At 48.8% G+C, this 17506-nt stretch overlaps 1 protein-coding gene across 1 annotated transcript in view; it reads right to left on the minus strand.

Moving 5' to 3' along the window:
• Nucleotides 1-7037: 7037 nt before the first annotated feature.
• The window catches only part of ASB18 (ankyrin repeat and SOCS box containing 18), a 43841-nt gene continuing 33372 nt past the window's right edge, over nt 7038-17506 (minus strand). The window contains exons 4-5 of the mRNA XM_006760666.2: nt 7717-7841; nt 7038-7355 (exon numbers count right to left, since the gene is read on the minus strand). Coding sequence (XP_006760729.1) covers nt 7170-7355; nt 7717-7841 — 311 coding nt within the window. The 3' untranslated portion in view covers nt 7038-7169. The remainder of the gene's footprint in view (nt 7356-7716; nt 7842-17506) is intronic.

Genomic DNA, 17506 nt, shown 5'->3' on the forward strand with positions numbered 1-17506 from the left:
TCAGTGCGCCCCCCCGCCCCCCGCCCCCGGCCCCGCACCGCCCTGAGCCCCCGCCCACTCTTCTCCAGGGGAGGGGCGGCCCCTGGGTGCCACCGAGGCTTGAGCGTCCGGGGCGCATTTATCCCCAAGTGCGTTTATTAAATCGTGTGTGGAGATAGATGGACGTGGATACAGGAGAGGAAATCGCAGCGCTTAGTTGAGCAATCTTCTGGCTTTAAATTCCGAATAAAAGTCTCAAATATTCCCGGGTCAGGGGGGCACTGTCTCATTAAAACCACTCTCGTCCTGAAACTGCAATGCAGACATTAAAGTGCAGTATTTTTCAATTAGAGCTGACGAATTCAATCAAAATTCCATAGATTAGGATGAAATGAGGCATGGGTCATTTACAGGGGAATTTAATTGCCGAGCCATTAGACAAATAGTATATTTGCCATTCCCGCGTTATCCATCATTTTCGACATCAATACCGGGGCCGCATCTCCTCGTCCCGCAGCCGCCCGGCGTCGGCTGTAAACACTCCCTTCTCTGTATCTTCTGATTATATCTGATTTCATTTAGGGCCACGGGGGATTATAAATGTTCACGCAATCAAGTTCATTAGGACTTCAAATCGCATTTCTGATTGGGATCGCTCTGCCGCTGTCCTCCCTGCGCCTTTCAAACCCCAGGACGAGGCTTTCAAAACATCTTTTTGAATTTAAAGCTTCACATCCTTTTGTCTTCCGACGCCCGGGCCCCCGCCCCCACCCACGGTCCCCCGCGCCTCCGGGCTCCTTCCCCGCGGAGCAGCCCTGAACCCCAACGCGTCCAGAGCGAGGCTGGGTGTGGGGTGGGGTGGACCCCCGCGGACCCCAGGCCCGACCCAAGCAGGTCTCCTACCCCACCGGAACCCCCCTCGCCCCCCAATGCTGGACCGAGAACCCACCGTGAGGCCGAGGCCCTGAGGCGCTCAGGTCCGGAGACCTGAGCAATCCCGCCCCCTTCCCGTCCCCCCGCGCTCTGGAGTCCTGCAGCCACAGGCCTCTGGGCCACGATTGGGCCTGACCCTGGGCACTGATGGCAGGGACCCCTTGCGGGCTGACCCCCTTCACCCCAGAGGCCCTGGTGGGGCGGTACCCAGAGGAGCCATCCCACCTCTCACCAAACCCGAGAAACAAAGGAACAGTCTTCTAGGGCCAGCCCCGCAAGAAAGGCTCAAGACATCCCTTCCAGCACAGTTGAAAAATAATAGCTTAATATTAACTGCTTCTCATAAAAACATACTTTCACCGAGATACAGTTAGAAGAAAACCCTCATTTTACCCCCGTGCTTTGTGCTCATCGCTGTTAGCTGCCTCAGTAATTTAATTGGAATGAAACGTGAGAAATGTGTCATTTTTGAAGCATTTATGCATCACTTCCTAGAAATCTCATTGTGTTAACTAGGAGCCTACTGCGTTCTGTTTAGAACCCATAATCACATTTTTATGTGTCTGTATTACGAGTTAATGTGACCTCCTGTCTTAAGCAGATTAAAAAAAAAAGTTCTCTTTCCATAACATCCGCATGGAACGCTGGCTTGCAGAAAGTACCCGAAACCCTGTTTCCCCAAGGTTCTCCCAGCTCACCCACTAAGGGCAGGGGGAAGAGATGCGAGCAGAGAAGTGCCTACTGGATGAATAATTACACACCGAATTAAAACCCTGCATTAAACGTCGTCGACAGCAAACACTGCATTCTCAATCATGTTTATTGCTTACAAATTGCATTACAAAGAAATCTACTCTTTTTATTGGAGTGATTAAGCAGAGTGTGAGGGCTGCAGAAGTACCATTCTGAAAGATTAGATGGAGGCAGACATCCCGGCTAGTTACACGGCCGCGGTGACTATGTATAATTTTGTTAGAGAACACATTTAACACAGAGATGAGGATTGGACTGTCATTGTGGCATCATAAAAGAATCAACTTAAAATTATATTTATTTATAAACACATTGCCTATAAAACATTCATATTTAATACAAAGGAACTAGGCAATTCCGTAATCAATATTTTCATTACTCAAATTTTATGATAGCCGCACAATTCTATATGACACGTCACGATTCTATAGTTTCTCTATACTCTCCTCCTCATCATCATGTGAGTTAAAATCTTGTTTTCTTTAATTCTGGGATGAACAGGTTGGTGAAGGAAGGGTTTGCCTGTGGTGCCACCTGCAGGGCTCCATGAAAATAAGTGTCAATACTGCAATCCTCTCAGGCTCTAGAAATGTAACCTCAGGCTTCTTTTCTTAAAAAAATTTTATTTATTTATTTTATTTTTTATATGTTTTTATTGATTTCAGAGAGGAAGGGAGAAGGAGAGTTAGAAACATCAATGATGAGAGAGAATCATTGATTGGTTGCTCCTGGATACCCCGACTCAGGATCGAGCCCACAACCCAGGCATGTGCCCTTCGCCGGAATCGAACCTGGGACCCTTCAGTCCACAGGCTGATGCTCTATCCACTGAGCCAAGCCAGCTAGGGCTAAAAGATAATTTTTAAAAAATATATTCTTACTGATTTTAGAGAGGAAGGGAGAGGGATAGAGGGATAGAAACATCAACGATGAGAGAGAATCATTGATTGGTTGCCTCCTGCATGCCCCCCACTGGGGATGGAGCCCACAACCCAGGCATGTGCCCTTGGCCGTAATCAAACCTGGGATCCTTCAGTCCACAGGCTGAAGCTCTATCCACTGAGCCAAACTGGCTAGGCTAGGGCAACCTCAGGCTTCTTTTAGCAATTTAATTAAATCAATATTTGCTTTGAAATAGATGATGACAATTTCAAGAAAAATCCTGGAATTTGAAAACTATGCTTAAGTCAAAAAATAAGATGTACTGATCACAGCTGAAACTTTGGGGCTTCTGAATATTCCAAGAGCACAGAAAAAGATTTGTCTAAGGGATAATTTATTCTTGAAATAATGGAATAAAAGATGCCATATTCCTGGTTTATCACTTGGTCCTTGGGCAGCCCTTAAGAGATGAGAAGCACTTGGCGAGCTAATGACATCCGCAATGGCAGTGACTAAGCTTCCTCTCGGATGCCCGGTGTCAGGGCGGGTCACGGGGGCCTACCAGCTCATTCTCCAAGCCTATATTTTACACCATTTGGGGAGAGGGTTAAGTGTTCTTTGCCAAAGTTCAACAGCCTGCCCCTTCAACCTGTGTCATCAGAAGGAGATTTCGGAAATTGGAAGTGTGACGATTAAATACAGTTACTGGGATTAGCAAATGCTTCTTAAAGAGTCAGAGGTTTCGATTTTCCTCACAACAGGCTGAATTGATGATGATCATGTAACTTAAAATTCACTGGACACAAAATATGCTGAAAAGAGAGGCCTACACGCTGTGCTCAGAATTTTAAACGTGATACGTCTCAGGGTGCTGCGTCAGAGGGTGACTGCTGGCCTTCCTGCTGTGCTGGGGGCGTTTCCTCCTGTCTGGGGGGCAGTCAGGATGGAGGGAGGCAGACCTCCTCAGGTCCTTGGTTGGTGGAGAACCTCAATTGTGTGTTTGGGAATTCTCTGTGGTCAGATGACAAGTAGTACGAAGATATTCAACAAAAGTTGGAAGGGCCCAGCTGGTGTGGCTCAGTGGTGGAGTGGTGACCCATGAACCAAAAGGTCTCGGTGCGATTCCTAGTCGGGCACATGACTGTGTTTTGGGCTCCATCTCCAATACTGTGAAAGAATAGAAAACATTTTTAGAGCCTGTAATAAGAGAAATCCCCAGGTATAGTTTGTTCACTGGGAAAGAAGTCAGCCAGGGTAATTCTAGCTTCAAAGAGGAATGTCTTTTGGAGGTTTATCTCAAGTACCTTCCTTCTCTTCCTCCTCCCACTTCCCTCCTCCCCTCCCTTCCTCACTCCCTTCTCTTAGTCTTGTCCTTCTCTCCTTCTCCCCCTACTCCCTCCCCTTTTTCTCTTTCTCATCTGGATGGAATGATGCAAGTCCCCTTCATTTTATTTTATTTATTTATTTTTTTTAAAATATATATTTTATTGATTTTTTACAGAGAGGAAAGGAGAGAGATAGAGAGTTAGAAACATCGATGAGAGAGAAACATCCATCAGCTGCCTCCTGCACACTCCCCACTGGGGATGTGCCCGCAACCCAGGTACATGCCCTTGACCGGAATCGAACCTGGGACCTTTCAGTCCGCAGGCCGACGCTCTATCCACTGAGCCAAACCGGTTTCGGCAAGTCCCCTTCATTTTAGAACCTCCTAATACATGCAGCGTACAGTTAGACACAGTCATCAAAACAACACATTTTTGAGTTAAAAAATTTTCTTTATTAATAAAGCAAATTGCTAGCAATTCAATCTGAAAAACTAAATATGATTCTTTCTTCATCAGATTTTCAGAAATATAATGTTAACATGTTTTCAAAGAGTTCTACTTTGTTCTAGGACTCCAAACATATTTAAACTTAATGCATTTCAGAAAAATAAGCAAACTGTTTCCTAAGGTGTGTGGGAGAGACGGGATCGGGTGGCTGAAGCAGGGATGGTGAGTTGCTCACTCAGATTCAGATTTGCAAAGTTCAGTGAGGACAGAGCTGCTCAGGGCTGTGGCTGCAGTTCTTACTGGTCTTGCCCTTTTATTTGTCCTCATAAATAACATGGCTTTGCTTTTCCATATTTTACAGTCTTTCTCCCAACATTAGGCTATTTTCTTCTAATAATAGTAAAAACAATCATAGTACTAGAAGGAACTACTTACCAAGTTCCTTTTCTGGGCCGGCTCAGTGGGGCCACCCTGGGGGAGGGGCATTACCCCAGCCACATTCGAGAGGCACAGACACCTTCATTTTCCAGGTGATTGCAGCTGGTTTTGGTTAAATGGCTCTTCCTGTTCAGCAGAGCAGCCTGGATCTGAAGCCCATCTCTAGGGTATCATCTCGGGCTCCTCCTGCCCTCCAGGATGCTGCATCCCTTTCCAGGACAGAGTCACCCTCCTGGAGTCCCACTGTGACCATATCTGCTCACCTGCTCCATGGTCCTCGTAGCTTGTCAATAAGGTAAGAACCCTTGGTCTGAAAACCAAGGCTCTCCTATCTGCACTCCCTTCAGTGACCCTCCCCTCCAGAGGACACGTCGCATGTCATTCATTGTACCTCCTGCCTTGCACTGTCTCGCACCCCTGACTTTTCCATACAGTGGTGACTCCTGTCTGTTTGAGAGGAGCTTGTGGACAGCCATGTTGTGTAGCCTTTTCTAGGGCAGGTGAGTTGTTGGGCTCAAGGGACAGATGTGGGTGGTCAGCTGAGGGCTCTGCTGCCCTGTCACTCCCTTTGAGGCCCTCTGTGTTGAAATCTGACCATTGGCCAAGGCTCAGCCAGACTATTCCCATCACAATGCCCATCTCAGTGTCTGCCCTCTGCTCACCCTCCCCTCCAGTGGGCTTCACTCATAGTGCACACAACACCTTGCCTTATCCTGCAGTATTTGTGGGTATAAACTCCCCTTTCAGACTGCAACAATGGGACGAGGTGCCCTGCCCCCTCTCAGATTGCTCAGGAGTGCCTTGCATTGGTTCAGACTGGACAAAAACAGAGCCACTGCTGCCTGCAGAGGAGGGCCACAGCAGTCTCTCTTATAAAATACTAGAGGCCCAGTGCACGAAATTCGTGCACATGGGGGTCCCTCAGCCTGACCTGTGCCCTCTTGCAGTCTGGGAGCCCTCAGGGGATGTCTGACTGATGGCTTAGGCCCGGGGAGCGGCCTAAGTTGGACATCTTAGCGCTGCTGTGGAAGCAGGAGAGGCTCCCACCACCACTGCTGCACTAGCCAGCTGGGAACCTGGCTCAGGACTTCTGGCTGAGCGGCGCTCCTCCTATGGGAGCTCACTGACCACCGGGGGGCAGCTCCTGCATTGAGTGCCTGCCCCCTGGTGGTCAGTGAGCATCATAGTGATTGGTCGATTTGCATATTAGCCTTTTATTATATAGGATGGTGTCTAATAGCAAACTTGAGGTCAAGTGAGGCCAACCAATCAGGAGATGATTGACATTGAAAAGATAGTTTATTACTCATTCCTCAGAGATGGAACAGGCCTCGCCATGGGGGCCACATGGGGAAGCACCAGGGTTGGTCAGAAGTGGGGGTGTGGGCAAGAGCCTTTATTGTTATTTCCACAGAAGGAATGGGTAAGGCAGGATAGACGGGTTAGGCTTAGGCTTAGGCTTAGGCTTATGGTTAGCTACTCAGAATAACTTCAGCGGGCTCTGGGGCAGAAGGGTTGCTTGGTACCTGTCCTCGGGTGGCTGGTGTCCTGGGGCATGAGCACCCAGTGAAGGCGGGGCTGGGGTGTGCGCTCTGGGTTGGTTTGCATTTGAAAAGCATGCTGGGCTGGCAAGTTATTTACTATCCTGGAATGATAACCCTGGTGGGGGGAGGGGGGGCGGGGTGTGACGGCAGAGTCTCTCCAGAGTCATCAGAGCCCCAGATGTCAAAGCATCAGAATTCAGGAAATCAAGTGACTGCAGTCCTAGACCATCAGAACATCTCTCCTGTTACAGATGCTTGGGCTGAGCTGAGCGCAACCTTTATCGGTCTGTGGCTTTCTGGACCACGCCCTAGAGCTGGATCGGTTGGGTTTGGTGAGAATGTCAGACAGAAGACCCGTATGTGGTAAATATGTCTGGCTCACAGCCCCTCCAGCGTCCTTCTGGGGAGCCCTGGGAAGCACCAGTGGGCTCCGGGGAAGGGGCTTTTATCATGGAACCGATGTCCTCCCTCAGTATGCACATCTGTCATGTTTTGGGGACAGTCTTTCCAGGTGGCCGGGCTTCAGGAGGAGGGGGCATTGTCCAGGAGGCAGTGGGTCCGAAGCCTTGGGGGCAGCGTGCATGCTGCTGACCCCTCCCGGGCAGGAGACAAACCTCGCAGCAGCAGGTACCCCTTAGGCACTTTCCGATACAAGTCCTATGCGATGCACGATGTTCATCCTCACAAGCAACCTGAGAGGCAGTGAGGGCTCTTACCGCATTCCCAGGGGCCTGAAGCTCAGGCAGGTCTGCACTGGCCAGTGGGAGGTCCCACCAGGCCCGCAGGTCCCCACCAGGGCGCTCTCACCACCCAGCCACCACGGAAGCAAAGAGGAGACCAAGAACAAGTCCAAACGCTCTGGTTTTCAGTGCAAAACACCCTCTGGCTCCAAAAGGAGGTAGCTTTGCAGGGTCGCCGGCAAGGGTAACAGAGGCACCAGGCGGAAGCAGTGTTTGCCAAGCCGTCTGCGAATGGCACAGCGGCAGAGGTGCAGCAGGCGGCGCGGGCTGCCGGCCAAGGCGAGGAGAGACCGGTAGAAAGGCCGGTGTGCCTGGCAAGGAAGGCGGGACGTCAGTGTGAGACCAGCGGACACACGGGAGCCACACCTGTGGACTCAGGTGCTGGCCCCCACCCTGGTCTGGACACCAGGTCCTTGAGCCCTGCCGTCCCTCTGGTCAGCGTGGGACTGCTCCTCCTGCTCCTCGTAGGACACCCCGACTGTAAAGGAGCTCCTGGCTGGTGAATGCCAAGCGCCCACAGGAAGGCAGAGGGACTCAGATGCACCCCCAGGTCGCTTCCGCTTTCCTTCTCCAGAGGTTTACACCCACCTGGAGATGAGAGCAGAACGCCTGGCCCCGCACAGAAACAGGCGGCGATTCGGCCCCGACACGGAAGGCAGGCGGCTCCCTCACCTGAAACACCTCCTCCGGAATCACCTCCCTCCAGGACTCGGACACGCGGAGCTGAGGGTAGGCGTTGAACAGGACCTCGATGACCGCAGGGGCTGGCGCGCAGGTCTGCAGCACCTGTGGGAAGTGGGGAGGCCACGTTCAGGTTGACTGGGCTTGGGGTCCAAGTGCGGAAAGGGCAGGGAGATGGAGGTGTGTCTGTGTGACCTGACTGTCCTCAGTCCCTCTGGGAACAGGGGCGACCACAGTGGCAGCACAGCTGGGCAGGTGAAGGGCTGCAGGAGGAGTTCACAGATGAGCACAAGGCCGCGCTGGGCAAGGGGCCCTGTCCCGCCATCGTGCAAATCTGGGCAAAGTGCTCAGCATCCGGGTTCAGGAGCAAGCAGGGGAGGGGGGGTGCGAGGGGGGACGGGGGTACTCTGGAGAGCTGCTCAGGGAACAGCATGAGGTTCTGCTGGGAGCGCATGGTGGAGGACAGTAACCCCAACTTCTCACCTCAACTTTCTAATGTCAGGACATTGGCGAAGAGAACTGCTTTGCTGTGGAGTTTCCCCTCTACTTGGCCCTTCCCTTTTATTTTCACAGTCCCCATGGTCAAAGGACTCCTATTTTATTATTTGCAAATTTAAAATTCATCAGCTTTATCATAAAGGTGGGAACACTTTGCTTTTAAAAAGTAAACTTTTTTTTTGTTGTTACGAAGAAATTTGAATGGACACAAAACTGGATCCAATAGTATGATAAGCCCCCATGTACCCAGCATCATCCCATGGTGAATCCTGACCCATCCACCCTCAGCCCGTCTCCCTCATATTATTTTAAAGCAAATTCTGGGCATTCTGCCATTTCACCCGCACATATTTTACTGTGTTCTCCTAAAGGACCCTTTAGAAGAAATATCTACACAGTATCACTATAGCACCTGAGAAATTAACAAGACTGACTTTCTTAGTATCATATAGTCAGTGTTTAAATTCACAGCACTCTCTTCAATGCCATTATATTAAAAATAATTTGTTTGAATAAGAATCTAAACACATGAGGTTAGTTGATATGATGTAGTTTTAGAACTTTCTGTTTCTTTGTTGAAGAAACTGGGTTATCTGCCCCGGAGTCTCTCACTGTTGGGGTCCTGCGGGTGTGTCCCTGTGGGTGCTGGAACGCGCTGCTCCTCCGCTGCTTTCTGTGAGTCAGTAGCTGGACTTGGAAGCTCCATCACATTCAGAGTTGATCTTGGCGTGGGGGTGGGGGGGGGGGGGGCGAAACCGCATAGTTCTCTGTTTTTGAGGCTTGAGATTTACTGAGTGTAATACAACTGTTCTTTGTATTTTTTCAGATTGAGAAAAACGGAGTTCAAGCAATTTTTCTAAGACCAGGCAGCAAATACCTACAGCAGACAACAGTGAGAGCCAGCAGGTAAGCCCGGCTGCACCATCTCCCTGGGCTCCCCGAGCACAGAGCCAAACAGGAAAAGGTACCGTATTTAAGTCACTCGGGATGGCCGCTCCCTTACAGCCTGTCCAGGTTCCTTCACATCTAAACCTCCTTTAAAAAAGAGAAACAGCCCTGGCTGATTTGGCTCAGTGGGTAGAGCAGTGATGGCGAAACTTTTGAGCTCGGCGTGTCAGCATTTTGAAAAACCCTAACTTAACTCTGGTGCCATGTCACATATAGAAATTTTTTGATATTTGCAACCATAGCAAAACAAAGATTTATGTTTTTGATATTTATTTTATATATTTAAATGCCATTTAACAAAGAAAAATCAACCCAAAAAATGAGTTCGCGTGTCACCTCTGACACGCGTGTCATAGGTTCTCTATCCCTCTCCCTTCTTCTCTGTAAAAATTCAATAAAATATATTAAAAATAGAGAAACAACAGTTCATAGGTCTTTTGTTCGGAATAAACCCTATATTGTGTTTACTCACGTTTTATGCATTTAGACAAAACATTAATATATGTAAAAATGGGCTAATACTTTGTATATTATTTTGAAACTTGATTTTTGTCTACTCAAAATTGACTGTGAACAAAAATGATAAATGAGCATCATTTTAGTAGCCATATAATATTATTTTACGAATGGATCATCATGTATTCAGTGAAATGAACTACCCTCAGTGGAAATGATAAACAATGAACATTCTTGAACATAAGTCTATCTCTTGCTGCCCCAAACCATTCTTAGGTAATAATTCTGCCCCCTTCCTACACTGAATTCCTGGAAGGAGAAGTGCAGGGTCAAAACGTAGGTACATTGTCAAGCTTTTAAAGGATATTGTCAAATTGTGAGTGTGTAAATTGTTACACTTCTTAAAGAATTGAGTATGAGAGTGCCTCTTTCTCCCTGCCCAAATCATCGCATTCATTATTTAAATTTGATAAGTACAAGATGGAATGTTTACACGTGTTTTGGTTGACCATTTGTCTTTCTTCTTTTCTGAATTGTTACATTATGTCTTCTGCTCATTTTTTCTCTAGTGTGTTCAGTCTTTTCATTGATTTGTAAATACACCTTATTTATGAAGGTTATGTTTCATGGAGACAATCATTTTTGCAAATAATGGTATTTTCTCCTCACTATTCATATTTCTTATTTAATTTTCTTGTCTAATTACATTGGCTAGAGCTTCAAGTTCAATGTTAAACAAAATTGATAGCAGGCATCATTATCTTATTTTTAATTTTAATAGGATTGTCTGTAATGTTTCATCATAGATATAATCTTGGATATTAGTTTCAGATTGATACTCTGTTCTAAGTTAAGGAAATATCTTTCCATTCCGAGGTTACTACAAATTTCAGGACTTAACTTTATTTTTTGCCTTTTTTAAAAAAACAAGTTGATATAAAAAGATTTTCCAATATTGACTCACTTTTGCTTTCATAAAACAGACTTTGCTATTCTTCTAATTATAATGGAAGATTTAATTTACTAAGATTTTTGCATCTCTTTTAATAACTAAATTTGGTTAACAGTTTTAGTTTTTTGAGCTATTTTTGTCAGGTTTTAATATGTTAACTTAATAAAAGTACCTGAGAAAATTTCTATCTTTTTTAATACCCTGAAAGATTTTAAAAAGTAGATAATTATTGAATTAAGAAAACATGATTGATCTTGCACTTGATATTATCTAAGCCTGTCATTTAATTGCAGGTAATAATTTGATATTTTCTATTTCTTCCCTAGTTACTGGCATATTTTGTTTTCATTTCTTCTTGAATCAATTTTGTGAGTCTATATTTTCCTGGGAAATGATCGTCACTGTACAGACATTTAGCGTTGCACAGGTATCAGCGAGGGTTCCAGTGGGAAACAGAAGGCATGTCTGATATAGGATGATTTCAGGAAGGTGCACTGATACAGGGGCTGTTGAGCTCAGTGTGAGTGCAGGGGAACTGCCAGGGATAGCACATGATAGTGGAGCGAGCTGGTAGCAGCACTATTCCATTCCTGAGCCAGAGGGTGAAGATGGGGTGGGCTGTCCTCCTGGGGCAGTGATCCCTGGTGGGGAACACACAGCCAGCCTGTAGCAGACAGCAGGCCCAGTGAATACATCCTCTGACCTCACTTTCCTCCCTTCCCTCCTGCAGTTGAGATGGCACTGGCCAAACCCAGCAAGGCAGGGGGCAGGAGCCTGGTCTGTGTGTCCCTCTATCGGGACAGGAGATATCTCCTATTTACATCTCCTTTGGAAATAATTTTGGTATTTTCATTAGTTTTACAATGTGCCTTACAATTATTTGTCTCTCTTTTCACTGGGTTGTATGCTTACCGCCTGTCCGTTAAGCCATTCATTCCACAGATATTTACCAAGCTCCTACTAGAAGCTAGGAGTGTGTAGCTCTGTGTGATACAACGGCAAGCCCTGCCTTCATGGAACTTTACAGTCCCAACAACACAGTCCAAACACTAATAATAATGTGCAGTGAGTGCCACGGCCCTGCGGAGGTGCTAGAAATGGCACCTAACTCAGACCCGGGCTTGCAATGGGGTGGTGAGTTGCTCAGGGAAAGACTTCTGGAAAAAGTGACATTCAAGCTAAGATCTAGCTACAGAGTAGGAGCGACAAAAGGTACGGAGAGTTCTGGGGGCAGGAGTGCTCTAGGTGAACACATTTACCAAACTTGGAAGGTGAGAAGGACCAACACCTGTTGGTTGGCTCATGAGAGCAGAGACCAGAGATCAGAGAGGAAGGCAGGGTCAGATCATGAAAAGTGTTGTCTGCACACAGGTCAGGCCCGCACCAGCCACAGGGCCACAGACAGGCTGCTCCAACCCCAGACATCTGCACAGCCCATGCCTACCTCTCTCAAGTCTTGACTCAAAGTTCACCCACCCTCAGTGCCACACCTAAAACTGCAGCTGCTTCTCTCTTGAGGCCTCATCACTTCATTGGTCCATTTATTATGTTCACTGCTTACAGTGTCTTCCCTTTAGAATGTAAGCTCCATGAGGGCAGGGTACTGCTTTTTCATTATCCACTCCTACCGCCTATCACTCAATAAATATTTGTTGAATAAATAAAATAAATAGAAGAATGCTTTTTATTTTTTAAAAAATGCATTAGGAAGCCTTGTCTTATGTCTTGATATCTGCAGGTGTTTTTCTTTCACCATCAAAAGGAAAGCCATCCTGGCTGAGGTTAGAATCCTCTGTCCAAACTTTTCCTTTAAAAATCTGTAGACGACATTTTGTTGTCTTAGGATAATACTGCAGCAGAGAAATCTGGGTCCAGCCTGGTTTTCATTGCTGTATGGATAGCTTTTAACATTAGTTCTTTGTCATGAACACTGGGGCTGACTCCCCAACACCCCAAATGATTTGATTAACCCAGTCATGGTAATTCCATCCTTTTTGATGTTCATGGGTCTGGGGCCGGGCACATCCTGCCCCCCCGCCTTCCTCACTCACCCCAATGTGCTCTTGCCGTGTTGACACTTCTGCTAACACAGCTGCCACTAGCCTGCCAGCTCCTGGAACATGGCCCTCTCAGACACCCACTGTCCTCTTCTGTGTTGGGAGAACCACGCCATTAAGATGAGGGTTCGCACTGCACCCCCAGATCTAGTCGGGTCACATACAGATGAGCTCCAGGCCATGCTGGCTTCCTCAGGCTCCCCTGGAGTCCAGCGACCCTCCGATTGGCCCACTCCCTTCTTTCTGCGGAACGTGAAATGCATCCCAGCGGCTGCCTGCAGCGCCAGGACTCCCGGCCCTCCCTCTGCAGCAGCGCCCCTCCCCCGGCCCCGTTGGTGGGTCACAGACTGTGACAAAGCCTTATTGCCTGTCTCTGGGAATTCATTTCCTGTCTCTCCTCGGTTCCACCTCTCTGGGGCTCGGGGCCCTCCCCACGCCCTCCGCGCTGTGCCCTCGTGTTTGCCAGGCAGCTGGCTGCCTTCATTATTTTTACGCCAACACAGTTTAAAACCTTGGCGGCCTCCCCGCGTCTGCGGAGGGGCGGCCGCCACATCACTCTGACACGCTGATGTCGTTAGGGTCCGCGCGCACCCTCTCCAGCTAATGAGGCGGCAGAAAGAAAATTAAGGGGAAAAATCACACAGGCACATTGCTCTAGATGTAGACGGGAAATAAAATGAGCAAGAAAAACAGAGGCACGCCATTTATGCTTGCTCCTCCCTCCTCCCCCTGCCCCCGGGGACAGGGTGCGGGGCCCTGTGGAGACTGGAAATGGAGTCCTGGGTTTTGATTATTGCTCCCCCAGGATTTGCCCCCTAAAAGCCTGTGTCATGGGAGCAGGGTGAAGCCACCTTACCGAATTCTGTAATTGTGTAAAAAGAAAACACGAAAACTTTACACCTGGATTTTCAACGTGGGCAATGCCCAGGAGGTGAGACAAGACCAGAGCTTTGCAGATGTCTCTAGAATCTGTCATTCTCCTCCGCAACCTCCATTGCCCCTCTCTCTGCAGTCCTCACCTGGATGGCCACCAGTCCCATGGGGCTTTCCCCAGCCCCTACCCCAGCTGTTCTCTGCACCTAAGCAGAGAGCTCATTTGATTATGTCACCTCTCCGCTTAGCAAGTAATTGATTCCCATTGTTCTCCAGACAAAGGCTCAAACCCTGAACAAGGGCCCTGCCTAGCACCCGCCTCAACTGGCTCCCTCCTGCCCTTTCCTCCCCAGCGATTGGGTCCTCTCTGAGGCACATGTGGCAGCTCCCTCTGCCCCAGGACATTTGCCTGGACTGCTCCTTTCTGCCTGGATGGCCTTTCCTCCCCTCCTCACATAGAAAGGCTTCAGCCTTCAGGTCTGGGCTCACTCAGCACATGGATGGGGGAGTGAGCCTGTGGAGCGTCCTCCCCACCCCCCCAAGCTAGGTCAAGCCCCCTAAGTTGGCATTTTCAAGGTGTGGAGGGTCTTTGCTCTGTACCTGTTCTCACCACAGCAACATCACATGGGTGTGTGTGTGTGTGTGTGTGGTTGTCTTACCCTCCTGAGGGACAGTGCCATTAGGGCGGGTTCAACACATTAACTCCGGCACGGGGCTTAGCAATGCCTTAGGAATGTGTGTTAAATGCCTAAATACATGCTTCAGGGATGCCCGTGGGAAGCATGGCCTATGTGGTTTGGGGGACACAGTGCACTGCTGGTGTTGTCCCTGCAGCTCCGCCGCTCGTGGGCTAGTAGGAGTGTGAATATTTACGGCCCCCGCACGTGCATTTCCGCCGGGTGCTCTGGCCTCTGCCCCGTAGGTAACAAGGCACAAAACAGCACAAAACAAGGAACAGGGGTGAGGAAGCCGAGTGCGTTAGCACGAGAGCTGACTGCAAATGAGAAGTGCTCTGAGGAGGGGATCACTTTATATAATGAGGGACAAATGACCCATGGAAGAGGCAGGAAAGAGCGGTCCCAGGCCAGGGGCTTCTGTCCTGGTGCTACCTCCCAGCTCTGGGACTTGGGGAGGTCCTGTCCCATCCCAGAGCGGGGCTGACTTACCCTCCCATCCTCTCAGGAACGCTGTTTCTGTTCTGGGGTCCAGCCCAAAATCTGCTCTTCAAACGCATGAATCTGGCCTCCAGGTGAGAGGCAGGAGAGAGAACCGTGAGCAAAGCCCTGTATTCCAGACCAAGCATCCAACCCACAAGCTCAGCTAGTGCAGTGGCAAAGCAAGTTTGGACTCACATTTGTGTGTGTGTGTGTGTGTGTGTGTGTGTGTGTTTCTCTGCCCTCCTGTCCGCTCTCCCCCAGGCCAGCCCCACCTGTGCTGACAACTTCCAGAATTCAAACCTGGCCACTGCCTGCCACCTGCCCTTGTGCCCCCACCCCTGACTGGTGTTAACTAGAGGTCAGCCAGGCAGAAAGGCCTGGCATTGTCAACACGCTTGCTTCCCAAGCAGTGACACCACTTTGATTTTCACCGCAGAGCACTGTCCTCGGCGCGGTGGATGCTTGGAGTCCGCCTGCTGCGGCCATGGTGCCTTTGTCTGGGCCTGAGGGAATGTGATTTATGTCATAAGCTCGCTGTGAAACCTTTTGCCTCAGTAATTCCGAGCTCCGTGGGTATCTCTTTACATCTATTTCAAGCCCAGCTGCTGCCCACGGACCGCGTGCTCTGTGACACTGCCGGCGCCTCTGTGCACCCCTCGCCACGGTGTGGAGTCTCGCCCGCAGTGTATCTTTGTGGCCTGGTTCAGTGTGTTTGCTGCGCACTCCGCGGGGCTGCGGAGCAGAGCTGGTCTGTCCCTTTGATGTCTCGTGTGGTGATTAGACTCCTTCCTGGTGGAACGTGCAGGTGGCCTGGGTGGAGGAAGATGCTGCAGCCAGGTTTCCAGTGTGTGCCCTGGTTGTCCTGGGCCCAGGCTAGACATCACAGGCACGTGTACCTTGGTTCAGAGAAGGCCAAGTATGGTAAATGCATTTGGGCCGCACCCTGCTCCCAGCCTGGAGTGCCATGGGCGCCCCCTAGAGGTGAGGTCGACCTCAGCACAAAGAACTCAGATCCCCATGTCCATTTCCAAGGACTTAACAGCAAGTGGCATGCCCTGGAGTTGCTGGAAATCTCCTTCATTTACTCAACATTGAGGTGTGCAGGGGTCAGCTCTGTGCATGTACAAGGAAAGCAATGGTGGGCAATGCTTTTTGGTGAAAGCCTCAAAGTATTCTGATTTCTCAAGGAAACTAATTCCTTCTACAATTGCTGGGAGAGTCAGTGTCACTTGTAGGAGCTGAACACGTCTCATAGCCTTTTGACCCCCATTATAGGACCCTCTCCCCAAACCTAAACCCAATTTACACCTCCACTGACCATGCTCTGTTCCTGTGGGGCTGACCCAGGATAGGGCCCCTGGAGACCCAGAGGGAGAGCCACTGTGCCTTGCCCTGCATGTCAAGGTCAAGGCAGGGGAATTCCCACAGCCCTGGAGACAGAGTTCAGATGTTAGAGGTCTTATCTTCAGGGAAGGTGCCCCTGGGGCTGCGCCTGAGACTTGGAAACCTGGGTAAAGGATCACTCAAATAGAGTGACTTCAAGGCCAACAAAGGATTATTTGTAGTCACTGCTGAAATGCACTGATATTTTTTCTTTAAAATAATTTGCCTCAGCCCTAGCCAGTTGGGCTCGGTGGATAAAGCATCAGCCTGTGGATCAAAGGGTCCCGGGTTTGATTCCGGTCAAGGGCACATACTTTGGTTGCAGGCTCCTCCCTGGCCCGGGCCCTGCTCGGGGCTCGTGCAGAAGGCAACCCATCGATGTTTCTCTCTGTCTTTCCCTCTCTCTTCTATTCTCCCTAAAAATCAATGGAAAAATATTCTTGGGTGAGGATTAACAACAAATACAATTTGCCTCAGATATTTTTCACTGGTGGCCCATCGCGTAAAGCCTGTTTCTTTTGCATTCTCTATGCAATTTCATATGGTGACAGTTGACGTGTGCATCTTGGTTTAAGGCAAACACCGTGTGACCCGGAGGGGCAGCGAGTGGGTCTTGTTTCCATGTTATGGTTGATGCACTAAGCCTGCTAATATTGGGATATGTTAAAATGCAAATTAGGAATATAACAGGTAAGTGTTATAGAATATAAAGCTGCTGGCATTCCCTCCCTTTCCAGAGCCCACCCTCCTGGAGCCACTGTATTAGTAGAGTGCCACGTGAGAATGGCTCAAAGACAATGTGAGAGTTAGTACAAGACACTTGTCATAATGTTTGTCAAGGAAACGCCCAGGGAGCCGTTTGGGTGGGCTTCCCACTTTTCACCTGTGTTTTTACAGACACAAACTTTACTCTGCATACATCTATAATGCAAAGTTAGCATTTGAGAGAAGTGTGTGAATCGCGCTATTTCAGACCATCTAGAACACTGTTCTTTTTGGATGACAGCCTTTCACCCATTCAAAACTTGTCAGGCATGTATGTCTCTTGCCTCTGACTGGTGAGCATGGGGAAGAGGGATCATTTTAAAATTAAGCGCACCCACTTTTACATTTAATGGAATGACTTCCCTTTGGTGAAGTCTTTTGGGAAAGACAATCTCTTACTCCAACCAATATTTTGGGAACTTTTCTTTTGGAAATATTTCCCGTCTTTTGAGTATTTTCTCTGGTGAGAACTCATTATTCTCCCTCTTTATTATTTCAAGCGAGATCTGACCCATGGGGACGGTGACAGACCGCTCAGAGGCAAGCCTGCAAAGGGGGGTTGAGGTCTCCACAGCCCTGACTCTGGAAAAGTCCCCTCACCTGGCTGAAACCCAGGAAGGAGAAACACCTGCCTGGTATTTCACAGGAAAGCATGAGGATGAAAATGAGGGAATTTGCAAACCTGTAATTAA

This window comes from Myotis davidii, unplaced genomic scaffold (assembly GCF_000327345.1).
Source record: "Myotis davidii unplaced genomic scaffold, ASM32734v1 scaffold370, whole genome shotgun sequence".
Lineage (NCBI taxonomy): Eukaryota > Metazoa > Chordata > Mammalia > Chiroptera > Vespertilionidae > Myotis > Myotis davidii.